At 44.2% G+C, this 17,953-nt stretch overlaps 1 protein-coding gene across 1 annotated transcript in view; it reads left to right on the top strand.

Moving 5' to 3' along the window:
• Positions 1-17,953, top strand: part of gbe1b (glucan (1,4-alpha-), branching enzyme 1b) — a 376,893-nt gene that overhangs the window by 31,672 nt on the left and 327,268 nt on the right. The window contains exon 2 of the mRNA XM_042296507.1: positions 292-461. Within this exon, the coding sequence (XP_042152441.1) occupies positions 292-461 (170 nt within the window). The remainder of the gene's footprint in view (positions 1-291; positions 462-17,953) is intronic.

The following is a 17,953-nucleotide window of genomic DNA, read 5'->3' as shown; positions in this document are numbered from 1 at the left end:
TCCTATAGTCTTGTGACGCCTGAACACTGGTCAACACATCTCCTATAGTCTTGTGACGCCTGAACACTGATCAACACATCTCTAGTATTTTAGGTCTTGGCCTGAGTCATTAATATTGCTTCCTATTTACTGTTATTGACCATGCTGATTCTATCCATGATTTAGTTGAGGGGAGTTGTGATCTTTCCCAGTTCCTTCTCTGTTATTAACGACACTGTCTCTGTGTCTCTCTCTCTGTGTGTCTGTGTCTCTCTGTGTGTCTCTCTCTGTCTCTCTGTCTCTGTCTCTCAGGTATGGGCTGTTTGAGAAGCGTCTGTTCCTCCTGGAGGAGGCAGAAGGGGGCTTTGATCAGTTCACTAGAAGCTACAGGACCTTTGGCGTGAACCGCATGGCTGACAACAGACTGGTGTTGAGGGAGTGGGCCCCAGCCGCGGAGGCCCTGTTCCTTACTGGAGACTTCAGTGAGTACTGTAGCAGACACACACACACACAGAGGGAAACGCATACAGAGAGAGAGAAACACATGCGCAGGCAAGTACACAGGCACTTCTGTCGGTAGCTGTCTGTAGGAACAGTGGACAATGACCCACTCCAACTGCATCAGGTCAGTCAGTACAAATGGGTCTCCTGAGGAAATAAATAGCTGTTGTAATGCTGTTATTACCATCTGTTTCCCTTGTGATGCTGTTATTACCCATCTGTTTCCCTTTCCCTTGTGATGCTGTCATTACCCATCTGTTTCCCTTGTGATGCTGTTATTACCCATCTGTTTCCCTTGTGATGCTGTCATTACCCATCTGTTTCCCTTGTGATGCTGTCATTACCCATCTGTTTCCCTTGTGATGCTGTCATTACCCATCTGTTTCCCTTGTGATGCTGTCATTACCCATCTGTTTCCCTTGTGATGCTGTTATTACCCATCTGTTTCCCTTGTGATGCTGTCATTACCCATCTGTTTCCCTTGTGATGCTGTCATTACCCATCTGTTTCCCTTGTGATGCTGTCATTACCCATCTGTTTTCCTTGTGATGCTGTTATTACCATCTGTTTCCATTTCACTTGTGATGCTGTTATTACCATCTGTTTCCATTTCACTTGTGATGCTGTTATTACCATCTGTTTCCCTCCTGAAGCTGTTATTACACATCTGTCCCTCGTGATGCTGTTATTACACATCTGTTTCCCTTGTGATGCCGTTTCACCCATCTGTTTCCCTTGTGATGTCGTTTTACCCATCTGTTTCCCTTTTGATGCTGTTATTACCCATCTGTTTCCCTTTTGATGCTGTTATTACCCATCTGTTCCCCTTTTGATGCTGTTATTACCCATCTGTTTCCCTTTTGATGCTGTTATTACCCATCTGTTTCCCTTTTGATGCTGTTATTACCCATCTGTTCCCCTTTTGATGCTGTTATTACCCATCTGTTTCCCTTGTGATGCTGTCATTACCCATCGGTTTCCCTTGTGATGCTGTTATTACCGTCTGTTTCCCTTGTTATGCTGTTTTTACCCATCTGTTTCCCTTGTGATGCTGTTTTTACCCATCTGTTTCCCTTGTGATGCTGTTATTACCCATCTGTTTCCCTTGTGATGCTGTTATTACCCATCTGTGTCCCTTCTGATGCTGTTATTACCCATCTGTTCCCCTTTCCCTTGTGATGCTGTTATTACCCATCTGTTTCCCTCGTGATGCTGTTATTACCCATCTGTTTCCCTCGTGATGCTCTTATTACCCATCTGTTTCCCTCGTGATGCTGTTATTACACATCTGTTTCCCTCGTGATGCTGTTATTACACCTGTTTCCCTCGTGATGCTGTTATTACACCTGTTTCCCTCGTGATGCTGTTATTACACCTGTTTCCCTCGTGATGCTGTTATTACACATCGGTTTCCCTCGTGATGCTGTTATTACACATCGGTTTCCCTCGTGATGCTGTTATTACACATCGGTTTCCCTCGTGATGCTGTTATTACACATCGGTTTCCCTCGTGATGCTGTTTTTATATAATTGGAGGTTTGACCTGATCTGTCCTAACTGTAGTTTGGATGTTAACTTTATTGATAGACACCCTTGAAGTTGGTGTTTTTAGTAAATAGTTGAAAACAAAGGCAACAGAGTGTTTTCCTGAAGGGGTTTTCAAAACACACACACACACACACACACACAAATAAATCATGATTGGTTCAGCCTTTGTTCTGTTAGAAGTACTCTCTGTGCTCTCTTCCCTTTGGCCTCTACTTTGAAGGTAGACTGATACAGAATGGTCTGACTGTCATGCTTCATACTTAGGCACCGGGAAAAAAAGGAGTTGATTAATTGATGAGCAGCTCAAGCAGAGGTTGACCCTTTGGTAGAAAACAGCTGGAGAAAAATACAGGTTACAGAGTATCTGTTCAGCTGAATCTGCTACACACCCTCTTTCTCGAGTCATCTTTCCTTGATTCCTCACATCCTCTCTCCTCACCTCCTTCTCAAAACCCATTGGAGAAGAAGTAACGAGGGAAATGACCTTGGACCTTTTCATACTGTTCAGAAGGATGCAAGGAATCACAGAAAGACCAGTAGAGAGTGCAGGCTCATAGAACTCTGGTCTAAAGTAGTGCACTATATAGGGAATAGGGTGCCATAGGGCTCTGGTCTAAAGTAGTGCACTATATAGGGAATAGGGTGCCATAGGGCTCTGGTCTAAAGTAGTGCACTATAAATAGGGAATAGGGTGCCATAGGGCTCTGGTCTAAAGTAGTGCACTACATAGGGAATAGGGTGCCATAGGGCTCTGGTCTAAAGTAGGGCACAATATAGGGAATAGGGTGCCATTTCCTTTCTATATCTTCATTAGGACTTTTCTTTTATTCTTTCTTCTGCCCAACTAATGAGGGACCATTAGATGATTACATTACATCTCATTAGAAATTACTAGTTTGTAGATTTCCTCATTTTGTCAATGGACAATTACACATCCAAAATAATCAAGAAAGCTAATATTCATGTTTTTTAAATTTTGTGGCCCAATGAAATCACTTAACGAGGCAATTAACAGACGTTTTAATTAGAAGACCATAAATGAGTTGTTGAGGAGTAAAGCGTCATGTGAACAGAGTGCAGTAGGCAGGCTGGGGACACACACTGCTGCTGTTCTGTCCTGCTGCTCTTCTGTCCCCCTGCTGCTGTTCTGTCCCCCCCCCTGCTGCTGTTCTGTCCTGCTGCTGTTCTGTCCTGCTGCTGTTCTGTCCCCTGCTGCTATTCTGTCCTGCTGCTGTTCTGTCCCCCTGCTGCTCTTCTGTCCTGCTGCTCTTCTGTCCCCCTGCTGCTGTTCTGTCCTGCTGCTGTTCTGTCCTGCTGCTCTTCTGTCCCCCTGCTGCTCTTCTGTCCTGCTGCTCTTCTGTCCTGCTGCTCTTCTGTCCCCTGCTGCTCTTCTGTCCCCCTGCTGCTGTTCTGTCCTGCTGCTGTTCTGTCCCCCTGCTGCTCTTCTGTCCCCCTGCTGCTCTTCTGTCCTGCTGCTCTTCTGTCCTGCTGCTCTTCTGTCCCCCTGCTGCTCTTCTGTCCCCCTGCTGCTCTTCTGTCCCCCTGCTGCTCTTCTGTCCCACTGCTGCTCTTCTGTCCCACTGCTGCTCTTCTGTCCCCCCCCCTGCTGCTCTTCTGTCCCCCTGCTGCTCTTCTGTCCCCTGCTGCTCTTCTGTCCCCTGCTGCTCTTCTGTCCCACTGCTGCTCTTCTGTCCCACTGCTGCTCTTCTGTCCCCTGCTGCTCTTCTGTCCCACTGCTGCTCTTCTGTCCCCCTGCTGCTCTTCTGTCCCCCTGCTGCTCTTCTGTCCCCTGCTGCTCTTCTGTCCCCCTGCTCCAAACAAAGATTTGGTTCAAATGGCACCCTATCCCCTATATACACTGCTCAAAAAAATAAGGGAACACTAAAATAACACATCATAGATCTGAATGAATGAAATATTCTTTATTAAATATTTGTGTCTTTACATAGTTGAATGTGCTGACAACAAAATCACACAAAAATGATCAATGGAAATCAAATTTATCAACCCATGGAGGTCTGGATTTGGAGTCACACTCAAAATTAAAGTGGAAAACCACACTACAGGCTGATCCAACTTTGATGTAATGTCCTTAAAACAAGTAAAAATTAGGCTCAGTAGTGTGTGTGGCCTCCACGTGCCTGTATGACCTCCCTACAACGCCTAGGCATGCTCCTGATGAGGTGGCGGATGATCTCCTGAGGGATCTCCCAGGCCTGGACTAAAGCGTCCACCAACTCCTGGACAGTCTGTGGTGCAACGTGGCATTGGTGGATGGAGCGAGACATGATGTCCCAGATGTGCTCAATTGGATTCAGGTCTGGGGAACGGGCGGGCCAGTCCATAGCATCAATGCCTTCCTCTTGCAGGAACTGCTGACACACTCCAGCCACATGAGGTCTAGCATTCTATAGGACAGGGCTCTCCGACACTCTATAGGACAGGGCTCTCCGACACTCTATAGGACAGGGCTCTCCGACACTATATAGGACAGGGCTCTCCGACACTATATAGGACAGGGCTCTCCGACACTATATAGGACAGGGCTCTCCGACACTCTATAGGACAGGGCTCTCCGACACTCTATAGGACAGGGCTCTCCTACACTCTATAGGACAGGGCTCTGCTACACTCTATAGGACAGGGCTCTCCTACACTATATAGGACAGGGCTCTCCTACACTATATAGGACAGGGCTCTGCTACACTCATTAGGACAGGGCTCTGCTACACTCTATAGGACAGGGCTCTGCTACACTATATAGGACAGGGCTCTCCTACCCTGTTCCTAGAGAGAGACCCTCCTGTAACTTACAGGAGGGTATCTCTCCAGGAACAGGGTTGGAGTGTAAACCTACAGGAGGGTATCTCTCCAGGAACAGGGTTGGAGTGTAAACCTACAGGAGGGTATCTCTCCAGGAACAGGGTTTGAGTTATAACCTACAGGAGGGTATCTCTCCAGGAACAGGGTTGGAGTTATAACCTACAGGAGGGTATCTCTCCAGGAACAGGGTTGGAGTTATAACCTACAGGAGGGTATCTCTCCAGGAACAGGGTTGGAGTTATAACCTACAGGAGGGTATCTCTCCAGGAACAGGGTTGGAGAGCCCTGACGCAGGGAATAGAGTTCCATTTGGGAGGCAGCAACAGTCTCTCACAGTATTCATTCTGTTTACTAGAGCCCAGGTCCAATCCAATGTTTATTGTCTTCGTAGATTTTTCTTCCAGTTCTTTCCTCCATCCCTCCGTTCTGTCTTTCCATCTGTTAATTATTCAGCAAAGACCGTGGGCTGTGGCTCAGGCCCAATATTCATTTCTGGCAGAGATTACATTCTGACACACGCGTACAGGAGTCTACACATGCGCACGGAGCGAGAGAGAGAGATTACATTTTGATATTGGCTCCGTCAAATGATTTGATTTCAGTTTCACAGCTGATATGGAAAAAGCCCAGAATCCCCGGTCATGAATATGTCGCTGGTTTGATACATTACATACATCTTGCTTCCTAAATGGCATCCTATTCCTGTACATACTGTAACGGTTCTGACTTGAGGTTATTATTTATAGGGGTGCCAGGTAGGTTGTGCCTACCAGAGAAAACATTGGTTTCTCCTTTTAGTTTGGGAGGGAATGAGTCCCATCTGGTCCGTCAAGTCTACACCAATACAAAGGACTTATGTAAAAGTCAGGATGGAAATAAACTTTTCATAAACCCTTAAAACATTGGAAAGAACTTCAAAAACACAATTTTTTGTTTTTGGAAAGAACTTCAAAAACAACAAATGAGCTCTCCAGCATCCGACCGCCTAAAAAAGGCGCTACAGAGACTTTTGGTATGTGTGTACGGCCCAGTATGTCGCTGGGGGCCGACCTTCCCGCCGTCTAGGACCTAATATACTAGTCGGGGTCAGAGGAAGTGCCCAAAAAATAGTTAGTCTGCAGTCAACCAAGTCATGGACTGTTCTCTCTGCTACCGCACTGCAAGTGGTACCGGATCGCCAAGTCCAGGACCAAAAGCCTCCTTAACAGCTTCTACCCCCCAGCAATAAGACTGTTCTCTCTGCTACCGCACGGCAAGTGGTACCGGATCGCCAAGTCCAGGACCAAAAGGCTCCTTAACAGCTTCTAGTGCCCCCCAGCAATAAGACTGTTCTCTCTGCTACCGCACGGCAAGTGGTACCGGATCGCCAAGTCCAGGACCAAAAGCCTCCTTAACAGCTTCTACCCCCAGCAATAAGACTGTTCTCTCTGCTACCGCACGGCAAGTGGTACCGGATCGCCAAGTCCAGGACCAAAAGGCTCCTTAACAGCTTCTACCCCCCAGCAATAAGACTGTTCTCTCTGCTACCACACGGCAAGTGGTACCAGATTGCCAAGTCTAGGTCAAAGGCTCCTTAACAGCTTCTACCCCCCCCAAGCAATAAGACTGTTCTCTCTGCTACCGCACGGCAAGTGGTACCAGATTGCCAAGTCTAGGTCAAAGGCTCCTTAACAGCTTCTACCCCCCAAGCAATAAGACTGTTCTCTCTGCTACCGCACGGCAAGTGGTACCAGATTGCCAAGTCTAGGTCAAAGGCTCCTTAACAGCTTCTAGCCCCCCAAGAAATAAGACTTCTGAACAATTAATCAAATGGCCACCCGGACTATTTACATTGACCTGTTCCCCACCACCTATTTTAGACTGCTGCTACTCTCTGTTTATTATCTGTGTATAGTCACTTTACCCCCATCTACATGTACACTACCTGTCAAACACCAACTCATTCAAGGGTTTTTCTTTTATTTTGACTATTTTCTACATTGCAGAATAATAGTGACGACATCAAAACTATGAAATAACACATATGGAATCATGTAGTAACCAAAAAAGTGTAAAACAAATCCAAATATATTTGAGATTATTCAAATAGCCTTGATTTTCTTTTTAAAATGATTTTCTGAGAATATAATTTGTATCGGGTGTTTATTCCAGTACCAAGATTAAACCCTAGTCTAGAGTATAGTGCCCTAGTCTAGAGTGTAGTGTCCTTGAGAAAGCTACTTAACCCTCATTTACTCCACGGGTGCCCTACTACTACGACTGACCCTGTAAAACAACACCTATCGTACTACTATGACTGACCCTGTAAAACAACACCTATCGTACTACTATGACTGACCCTGTAAAACAACACCTATCGTACTACTATGACTGACCCTGTAAAACAACAACATCATACTACTATGACTGACCCTGTAAAACAACACCTATCATACTACTATGACTGACCCTGTAAAACAACACCTATCATACTACTATGACTGACCCTGTAAAACAACACCTATCATACTACTACCCTGACTGACCCTGTAAAACAACACCTATCGTACTACTATGACTGACCCTGTAAAACAACACCTATCATACTACTATGACTGACCCTGTAAAACAACACCATTACACTGACTGACCCTAAAACAACACCTACTATACTGACCCTGTAAAACAACAAACAACACCTATCATACTACTATGACTGACCCTGTAAAACAACACCTATCATACTACTATGACTGACCCTGTAAAACAACACCTATCATACTACTATGACTGACCCTGTAAAACAACACCGATCATACTATGACTGACCCTGTAAAACACCTGTCATACTACTATGACTGACCTTGTAAAACAACACCTGTCATACTACTATGACTGACCCTGTAAAACAACACCTATCGTACTACTATGACTGACCCTGTAAAACAACACCTATCGTACTACTATGACTGACCCTGTAAAACAACACCTATCATACTATGACTGACCCTGTTAAACAACACCTATCGTACTACTATGACTGACCCTGTAAAACAACACCTATCATACTACTATGACTGACCCTGTAAAACAACACCTATCATACTACTATGACTGACCCTGTAAAACAACACCTATCATACTACTATGACTGACCCTGTAAAACAACACCGATCATACTATGACTGACCCTGTAAAACACCTATCATACTACTATGACTGACCCTGTAAAACAACACCTATCGTACTACTATGACTGACCCTGTAAAACAACACCTATCGTACTACTATGACTGACCCTGTAAAACAACACCTATCATACTACTATGACTGACCCTGTAAAACAAAAACAACACCTATCATACTACTATGACTGACCCTGTAAAACAACACCTATCGTACTACTATGACTGACCCTGTAAAACAACACCTATCGTACTACTATGACTGACCCTGTAAAACAACACCTATCATACTACTATGACTGACCCTGTAAAACAACACCTATCGTACTACTATGACTGACCCTACTATGACTGACCCTGTAAAACAACACCTATCATACTACTATGACTGACCCTGTAAAACAACACCTCATACTATGACTGACCCTGTAAAACAACACCTATGACTGACCCTGTAAAACAACACCTATCATACTACTATGACTGACCCTGTAAAACAACACATTACCCTGTAAACAACACCTATCATACTACTATGACTGACCCTGTAAAACAACACCTATCACACTATGACTGACCCTGTAAAACAACACCTATCATACTACTGACTGACCCTGTAAAACAACACCGATCATACTATGACTGACCCTGTAAAACAACACCTATCATACTACTATGACTGACCCTGTAAAACAACACCTATCGTACTACTATGACTGACCCTGTAAAACAACACCTATCGTACTACTATGACTGACCCTGTAAAACAACACCTATCATACTACTATGACTGACCCTGTAAAACAACACCTATCGTACTACTATGACTGACCCTGTAAAACAACACCTATCGTACTACTATGACTGACCCTGTAAAACAACACCTATCGTACTACTATGACTGACCCTGTAAAACAACACCTATCATACTACTATGACTGACCCTGTAAAACAACACCTATCATACTACTATGACTGACCCTGTAAAACAACACCTATCGTACTACTATGACTGACCCTGTAAAACAACACCTATCGTACTACCTGTCATGACTGACCCTGTAAAACAACACCTGTCATGATACAACACCTGATGACTGACCCTGTAAACAACACCTGTCATGACCCTAAACCAACACCTGTCATGACTGACCCTGTAAAACAACACCTGTCATGACTGACCCTGTAAATGACCTGTCCCTGTAAACAACACCCTGTCATGACTGACCCTGTAAAACAACACCTGTCATGACTGACCCTGTAAAACAACACCTGTCATGGCTGACCCTGTAAAACAACACCTGTCATGACTGACCCTGTAAAACAACACCTGTCATGACTGACCCTGTAAAACAACACCTATCATGACTGACCCTGTAAAACAACACCTGTCATGACTGACCCTGTAAAACAACACCTATCATGACTGACCCTGTAAAACAACACCTGTCATGACTGACCCTGTAAAACAACACCTGTCATGACTGACCCTGTAAAACAACACCTGTCATACTACTGACCCTGTAAAACAACACCTATCATGACTGACCCTGTAAACAACACCTGTCATGACTGACCCTGTAAAACAACCTGTCATGACTGACCCTGTAAAACAACACCTGTCATGACTGACCCTGTAAAACAACACCTGTCATGACTGACCCTGTAAAACAACACCTGTCATGACTGACCCTGTAAAACAACACCTGTCATGACTGACCCTGTAAAACAACACCTGTCATGACTGACCCTGTAAAACAACACCTATCATGACTGACCCTGTAAAACAACAACACCTGTCATGACTGACCCTGTAAAACAACACCTATCATACTACTATGACTGACCCTGTAAAACAACACCTATCATACTACTGACCCTGTAAAACAACACCTGTCATGACTGACCCTGTAAAACAACACCTGTCATGACTGACCCTGTAAAACAACACCAACTATGACTGACCTAAAACAACACCTATCATGACTGACCCTGTAAAACAACACCTATCATGACTGACCCTGTAAAACAACACCTGTCATGACTGACCCTGTAAAACAACACCTGTCATGACTGACCCTGTAAAACAACACCTGTCATACTATGACTGACCCTGTAAAACAACACCCTGTCATGACTGACCCTGTAAAACAACACCTGTCGTATGACTGACCCTGTAAAACAACACCTGTCATGACTGACCCTGTAAAACAACACCTGTCATGACTGACCCTGTAAAACAACACCCTGTCATGACTGACCCTGTAAAACAACACCTGTCATGACTGACCCTGTAAAACAACACCTATCATGACTGAACCTGTAAAACAACACCTGTCATGACTGACCCTGTAAAACAACACCTATCATGGCTGACCCTGTAAACCAACACCTGTCATGACTGACCCTGTAAAACAACACCTATGACATGACTGACCCTGTAAAACAACACCTGTCATACTACATGACTGACCCTGTAAAACAACACCTGTCATGACTGACCCTGTAAAACAACACCTATCATGACTGACCCTGTAAACCAACACCTGTCATGACTGACCCTGTAAACCAACACCATCATGACTGACCCTGTAAACCAACACCTGTCATGACTGACCCTGTAAAACAACACCTGTCATGACTGACCCTGTAAAACAACACCTGTCATGACTGACCCTGTAAAACAACACCTGTCATGGCTGACCCTGTAAAACAACACCTGTCATGACTGACCCTGTAAAACAACACCTGTCATGACTGACCCTGTAAACCAACACCTGTCATGACTGACCCTGTAAACCAACACCTGTCATGACTGACCCTGTAAAACAACACCTGTCATGACTGACCCTGTAAAACAACACCTGTCATGGCTGACCCTGTAAAACAACACCTATCATGACTGACCCTGTAAAACAACACCTATCATGACTGAACCTGTAAAACAACACATTTCACTTCACCTATCAAGAACCTGGCCTGCTTCTTAACAACAGCGGAGTTACCATTAACCTGGTCTGCTTCTTAACAACAGTGGTGTTACCCTTAACCTGGTCTGCTTCTTAACAACAGCGGAGTTACCATTAACCTGGCCTGCTTCTTTACAACAGTGGTGTTACCATTAACCTGGCCTGCTTCTTTACAACAGTGGTGTTACCATTAACCTGGCCTGCTTCTTAACAACAGTGGTGTTACCATTAACCTGGCCTGCATCTTAACAACAGTGGTGTTACCATTAACCTGGCCTGCATCTTAACAACAGTGGTGTTACCATTAACCTGGCCTGCTTCTTAACAACAGTGGTGTTACCATTAACCTGGCCTGCATCTTAACAACAGTGGTGTTACCATTAACCTGGCCTGCATCTTAACAACAGTGGTGTTACCATTAACCTGGCCTGCATCTTTACAACAGTGGTGTTACCATTAACCTGGCCTGCATCTTAACAACAGTGGTGTTACCATTAACCTGGCCTGCATCTTAACAACAGTGGTGTTACCATTAACCTGGCCTGCATCTTAACAACAGTGGTGTTACCATTAACCTGGCCTGCATCTTAACAACAGTGGTGTTACCATTAACCTTAGTAATAGGGTGCCTTTTGGGATGTAGGCTCTGGCTCTCTACCGGTCAGGCTCTGGCTCTCTAGTATCAGAACGCCTCTCCTGTTAGAGTAAACCCACTAGTATCAGAACTGGTAGAGTAAACCCACTAGTATAAGAACTGGTAGAGTAAACCCACTAGGATCAGAACGCCTCTCCTGGTAGAGTAAACCCACTAGTATCAGAACTGGTAGAGTAAACCCACTAGTATCAGAACGTCTCTCCTGGTAGAGTAGACCCACTAGTATAAGAACTGGTAGAGTAAACCCACTAGTATAAGAACTGGTAGAGTAAACCCACTAGTATAAGAACTGGTAGAGTAAACCCACTAGTATAAGAACTGGTAGAGTAAACCCACTAGTATCAGAACGTCTCTCCTGGTAGAGTAAACCCACTAGTATCAGAACGTCTCTCCTGGTAGAGTAAACCCACTAGTATCAGAACGTCTCTCCTGGTAGAGTAAACCCACTAGTATCAGAACGTCTCTCCTGGTAGAGTAAACCCACTAGTATCAGAACGTCTCTCCTGGTAGAGTAAACCCACTAGTATCAGAACGTCTCTCCTGTTCCAGAGTAAACCCACTAGTATCAGACGTCTCTCCTGGTAGAGTAAACCCACTAGTTCAGAACGTCTCTCCTGGTAGAGTAAACCCACTAGTATCAGAACGTCTCTCCTGGTAGAGTAAACCCACTAGTATCAGAACGTCTCTCCTGGTAGTGAGTAGACCCACTAGTATCAGAACGTCTCTCCTGGTAGAGTAGACCCACTAGTATCAGAACGTCTCTCCTGGTAGAGTAGACCCACTAGTATCAGAACGTCTCTCCTGGTAGAGTAAACCCACTAGTATCAGAACGTCTCTCCTGTTCCAGAGTAAACCCACTAGTATCAGACGTCTCTCCTGGTAGAGTAAACCCACTAGTATCAGACGTCTCTCCTGGTAGAGTAAACCCACTAGTATCAGAACGTCTCTCCTGGTAGAGTAGACCCACTAGTATCAGACGTCTCTCCTGGTAGAGTAAACCCACTAGGATCAGAACGTCTCTCCTGGTAGAGTAAACCCACTAGGATCAGAACGTCTCTCCTGGTAGAGTAAACCCACTAGGATCAGAACGTCTCTCCTGGTAGAGTAAACCCACTAGTATCAGAACGTCTCTCCTGGTAGAGTAGACCCACTAGTATCAGAACGTCTCTCCTGGTAGAGTAGACCCACTAGTATCAGAACGTCTCTCCTGGTAGAGTAGACCCACTAGTATCAGAACGTCTCTCCTGGTAGAGTAGACCCACTAGGATCAGAACGTCTCTCCTGGTAGAGTAAACCCACTAGTATCAGAACGTCTCTCCTGGTAGAGTAAACCCACTAGTATCAGAACGTCTCTCCTGGTAGAGTAGACCCACTAGTATCAGAACTGGTAGAGTAGACCCACTAGTATCAGAACTGGTAGAGTAGACCCACTAGTATCAGAACTGGTAGAGTAAACCCACTAGTATCAGAACTGGTAGAGTAAACCCACTAGTATCAGAACGTCTCTCCTGGTAGAGTAAACCCACTAGTATCAGAACGTCTCTCCTGGTAGAGTAGACCCACTAGTATCAGAACGTCTCTCCTGTTCCAGAGTAAACCCACTAGTATCAGAACGTCTCTCCTGTTCCAGAGTAAACCCACTAGTATCAGACGTCTCTCCTGGTAGAGTAAACCCACTAGTATCAGACGTCTCTCCTGGTAGAGTAGACCCACTAGTATCAGACGTCTCTCCTGGTAGAGTAGATCCACTAGTATCAGAACGTCTCTCCTGGTAGAGTAGACCCACTAGTATCAGAACGTCTCTCCTGGTAGAGTAAACCCACTAGTATCAGAACGTCTCTCCTGGTAGAGTAAACCCACTAGTATCAGAACATCTCTCCTGGTAGAGTAAACCCACTAGTATCAGAACTAATTCTAAAATGCTTTGTGTTTTTTTACATTGTAGGACACACTGGAGTTCAATGCTTTCTTCTGATTTAGAATAAGAGTGGTATAGCCAACATATCGGATGTGAGACAGTGCTGTCATGCACCATGTGGCCACTCTATCTCTCACACTCACACACACACACACACACACACATACACAGGAAGGAAGGGAGCACGTTTAATGAGGGCCAGGAGTGAAGTCATATTTTGTCTTTAAAAAAAAAAATAAAAAAAAAAAATATGTTTTTACCAGGAGCTTTGCTATAGATCATTTTCCCTCCAGGTCTATGCCATGCAGAGGGAGAAGGGATGGAGAGAGAACAAGGGAAAGGAAACAAAAAGAAGATATTCTTTAGAATGAGAAAATAAGCTTCAGAGCGTGCATGAGAAAGAGGGAGGGATAGAGAGGGATTTTGAAAGTAGAGGTACAAAAAGATGGAGTGTTGCCACAAGTTAGATGCTCTTTTTCTCACGGAGGAGCTGCTCTGTGATTATAAAGATGGAGTGTTGCCACATGTTAGATGCTCTGTTCTCACGGAGGAGCTACTCTGTGATTATAAAGATGGAGTGTTGCCACATGTTAGATGCTCTGTTCTCACGGAGGAGCTACTCTGTGATTATAAAGATGGAGTGTTGCCACAAGTTAGATGCTCTGTTCTCACGGAGGAGCTACTCTGTGATTATAAAGATGGAGTGTTGCCACAAGTTAGATGCTCTTTTTTCTCACGGAGGAGCTACTCTGTGATTATAAAGATGGAGTGTTGCCACAAGTTAGATGCTCTGTTCTCACGGAGGAGCTGCTCTGTGATTATAAAGATGGAGTGTTGCCACACGTTAGATGCTCTGTTCTCACGGAGGAGCTGCTCTGTGATTATAAAGATGGAGTGTTGCCACACGTTAGATGCTCTGTTCTCACGGAGGAGCTACTCTGTGATTATAAAGATGGAGTGTTGCCACAAGTTAGATGCTCTGTTCTCACGGAGGAGCTACTCTGTGATTATAAAGATGGAGTGTTGCCACAAGTTAGATGCTCTTTTTCTCACGGAGGAGCTACTCTGTGATTATAAAGATGGAGTGTTGCCACATGTTAGATGCTCTGTTCTCACGGAGGAGCTACTCTGTGATTATAAAGATGGAGTGTTGCCACAAGTTAGATGCTCTGTTCTCACGGAGGAGCTACTCTGTGATTATAAAGATGGAGTGTTGCCACACGTTAGATGCTCTGTTCTCACGGAGGAGCTACTCTGCGATTATAAAGATGGGTGTTATAACAAAACAATTTATGAATTAAAAAAGTGTTTCTGGAGAGATGTTTAATATCTGCAGCAATGTTTTTTCCGATAGGCTACTTTTGATTGTTGATCATCCGTAAAAATATAATAAAATGTTGGGAGAGTCGGCCGGTAGGCATGTCGATTCATTTGGCTTTTGGTAACAAACTTCTCAGCGTTTTACATTTCGCTCTTTGCGTTCATATGCATTTGTTAATTAAAAGTTACTACTGTGAAGTGAACATTGTTTTAAGATAAACTTTAATGTTAATTCTTCTTATCTTAAATAAATAACGTTTACCTTGTTTTAGTGATGGGACACATGATACCAAATCTACGAGGCTTGATTCAAATGTACAAGTAGTCTGATCCAATACCACTGTGATTATCTTGATTTTTTAAAAATATTTATTTTACCGTTCTTATTTTCAATGCCGGCCTAGGAACAGTGGGTTAACTGCCTGTTCAAAGGGCAGAACGACAGCTTTGTACCTTGTCAGCTCGGGGGTTTGAACTTGCAACCTTCCGGTTACTAGTCCAACGCTCTAACCACTAGGCTACCCTGCTGCTACTTTCAAATACATTTTCGAGGGTCTTATTCTGGTGACACGATCAATGCTTTGCTGCCGTTACATAATGAATATATCTGTGATTTAAAGCTTTGCTGCGGTTATATTCATTATGTCTCTGTGGTTTTAAAGCGTCCGTGTCAAGACCGTAGTGGGCACATTCGCTATACAACGCATTTCATTTCAGACAAAACCCATCAATAGATCTGAAAATGGAAATCCGTGTAACTTTTACGTGCACCAGATCACCACGCACACAGCCTTTTATCGGCAACAAGTCAATTTGATTGAAACTCATCATTAGTGGGAAAATGTGCATATTGTTTTTATGCTGATTTAAAAAAAAATATATATATATATATTTTTCTATATTCTCATGAAAATCTGGCGCCAATTGGTTAGAAACCAATTGACCCCTGCTGGACAGAGTGTGTTGACCCCTGCTGGACAGAGTGCTGACCCCTGCTGGACAGAGAGCGCCGACCCCTGCTGGACAGAGAGCGCCGACCCCTGCTGGACAGAGAGCGCCGACCCCTGCTGGACAGAGAGCGCCGACCCCTGCTGGACAGAGAGCGCCGACCCCTGCTGGACAGAGAGCGCCGACCCCTGCTGGACAGAGAGCGCCGACCCCTGCTGGACAGAGAGCGCCGACCCCTGCTGGACAGAGAGCGCCGACCCCTGCTGGACAGAGAGCGCCGACCCCTGCTGGACAGAGAGCGCCGACCCCTACTGGAAGCTTTTTGTTTTTATCTAAATATTCCACCTTGTCAGGTGGAAAGATGACTCAAGGTCATAGATTCCTCTGCTGTGTGGGTCCATCTGTAAATCGCAGCACACTTGTCCAGTCATAGATTCCTCTGCTGTGTGGGTCCATCTGTAAATCGCAGCACACTTGTCCAGTCATAGATTCCTCTGCTGTGTGGGTCCATCTGTAAATCGCAGCACACTTGTCCAGTCATAGATTCCTCTGCTGTGTGGGTCCATCTGTAAATCGCAGCACACTTGTCCAGTCATAGATTCCTCTGCTGTGTGGGTCCATCTGTAAATCGTAGCGAATCTTTAGAGAGCCCATTTCGATTTGTTTCCCCTCAGTGATTGTGAATAAACCAGCGGTTTTTGATAATGATCAATTATCTATTCAAAGTTCTTTTATTTTATTTTATATATATATATATTTTTTTTTTGTCAAGTGAGTTAAATATGTTTCATTCCTTAGTTCGATCCCCATTCAAAATTGTCAGGCAGTTGCCACATGATAAATGATGTACAATGCTTTGTTTTTGATCCTGCTGTGGATTTCACAACATCAACCTTTACTGGACTCCACTTACAAACAAACAAACAAATGATCCTACTCTCGCTTGACAAGTGTCTCAGCCTGTAAATCAGCAGTGAATAGGACTCTTTACCTGGAGGCACAGGATCCAGTTCCTGTTTTTAGATCATAAATACAAATTTATATACACTTCCAGAAATTGAAGCCCAAAATAAATGTTTCACAGAGTTCAAGTAACAGACACATCTCAACATCAACTGTTCAGAGGAGACTGTGAATCAGGCCTGCGCGGTCAAATTGCTGCAAGGAAACCACTACTAAAGGACCTCAATAAGAAGAGACTAGCTCGGGCCAAGAAACACGGTCAATTAGACCAGTGGACATCTGGTCTTCTCTGTGATGAGTCGAGATTTTTGGTTTCAACTGCCTTGTCTTTGTGAGACGCGGAGTAGGTGAACAGATGATCTCTGCATGGGTAGTTCCTTACTGTGAAGAATGGAGGGGGTGGTGTGTGGGTGCTTTGCTGGTGACACTGTCAGTGATTTTATTTAGAATTCAAGGCACACTTAACCAGCATGGCTACCACAGCATTCTGCAGCGATACACCATCCCATCACGTTTGCACTTAGTCCCACTATCATTTGTTTTTCAACAGGACAATGACCCAACACACCTCCAGGCTGTGTAAAGGCTATTTGACCAAGAAGGAGAGTGATGGAGTGCTACATCAGATGACCTGGCCTCCACAATCATCCGACCTCAACCCAATTGAGATGGTTTGGGATGATTTGTGAAGGAAAAGCAGCCAACAAGTGGTCCACATATGTGGGAACTCCAAGACTGTTGGAAAAGCATTCCAGGTGAAGCTGGTTGAGAGAATGCCAAGACTATGCAAAGTTGTCATCAAGGCAAAGAGTGGCTACTTTGAAGAATCTAAAATATAAATCATATTTTTGATTTATTTAACACTTTTTATGTTACTACATGATTCCTTATGTGTTGTTTCATAGTTTTTGATATCTTTACTATTATTCTACTATGTATAAAACAGGAAAACATTTACAAGCACCCTTGAATGAGTCCAAACTTTTGACTGGATATTTGTTTTTTCTTTGAACATTACATTTTTTACTATTAAAATCTGAGTTTTGAAAAACAGCCTTGATCTGTTTAAAAAAAAAAACTTTACCATCCTAAATCTCAACGGTGTGTCCGTCTTTTTGTAAATGTGTTAGCTTGAGGTGAAAAGTAGGTCACCTCCATATTATGC

This window comes from Oncorhynchus tshawytscha, linkage group LG13 (assembly GCF_018296145.1).
Source record: "Oncorhynchus tshawytscha isolate Ot180627B linkage group LG13, Otsh_v2.0, whole genome shotgun sequence".
Taxonomy (NCBI): Eukaryota; Metazoa; Chordata; class Actinopteri; order Salmoniformes; family Salmonidae; genus Oncorhynchus; species Oncorhynchus tshawytscha.
Note: the sequence above shows the minus strand (reverse complement) of the source record. Positions and strands in the feature narration are given on the sequence as shown.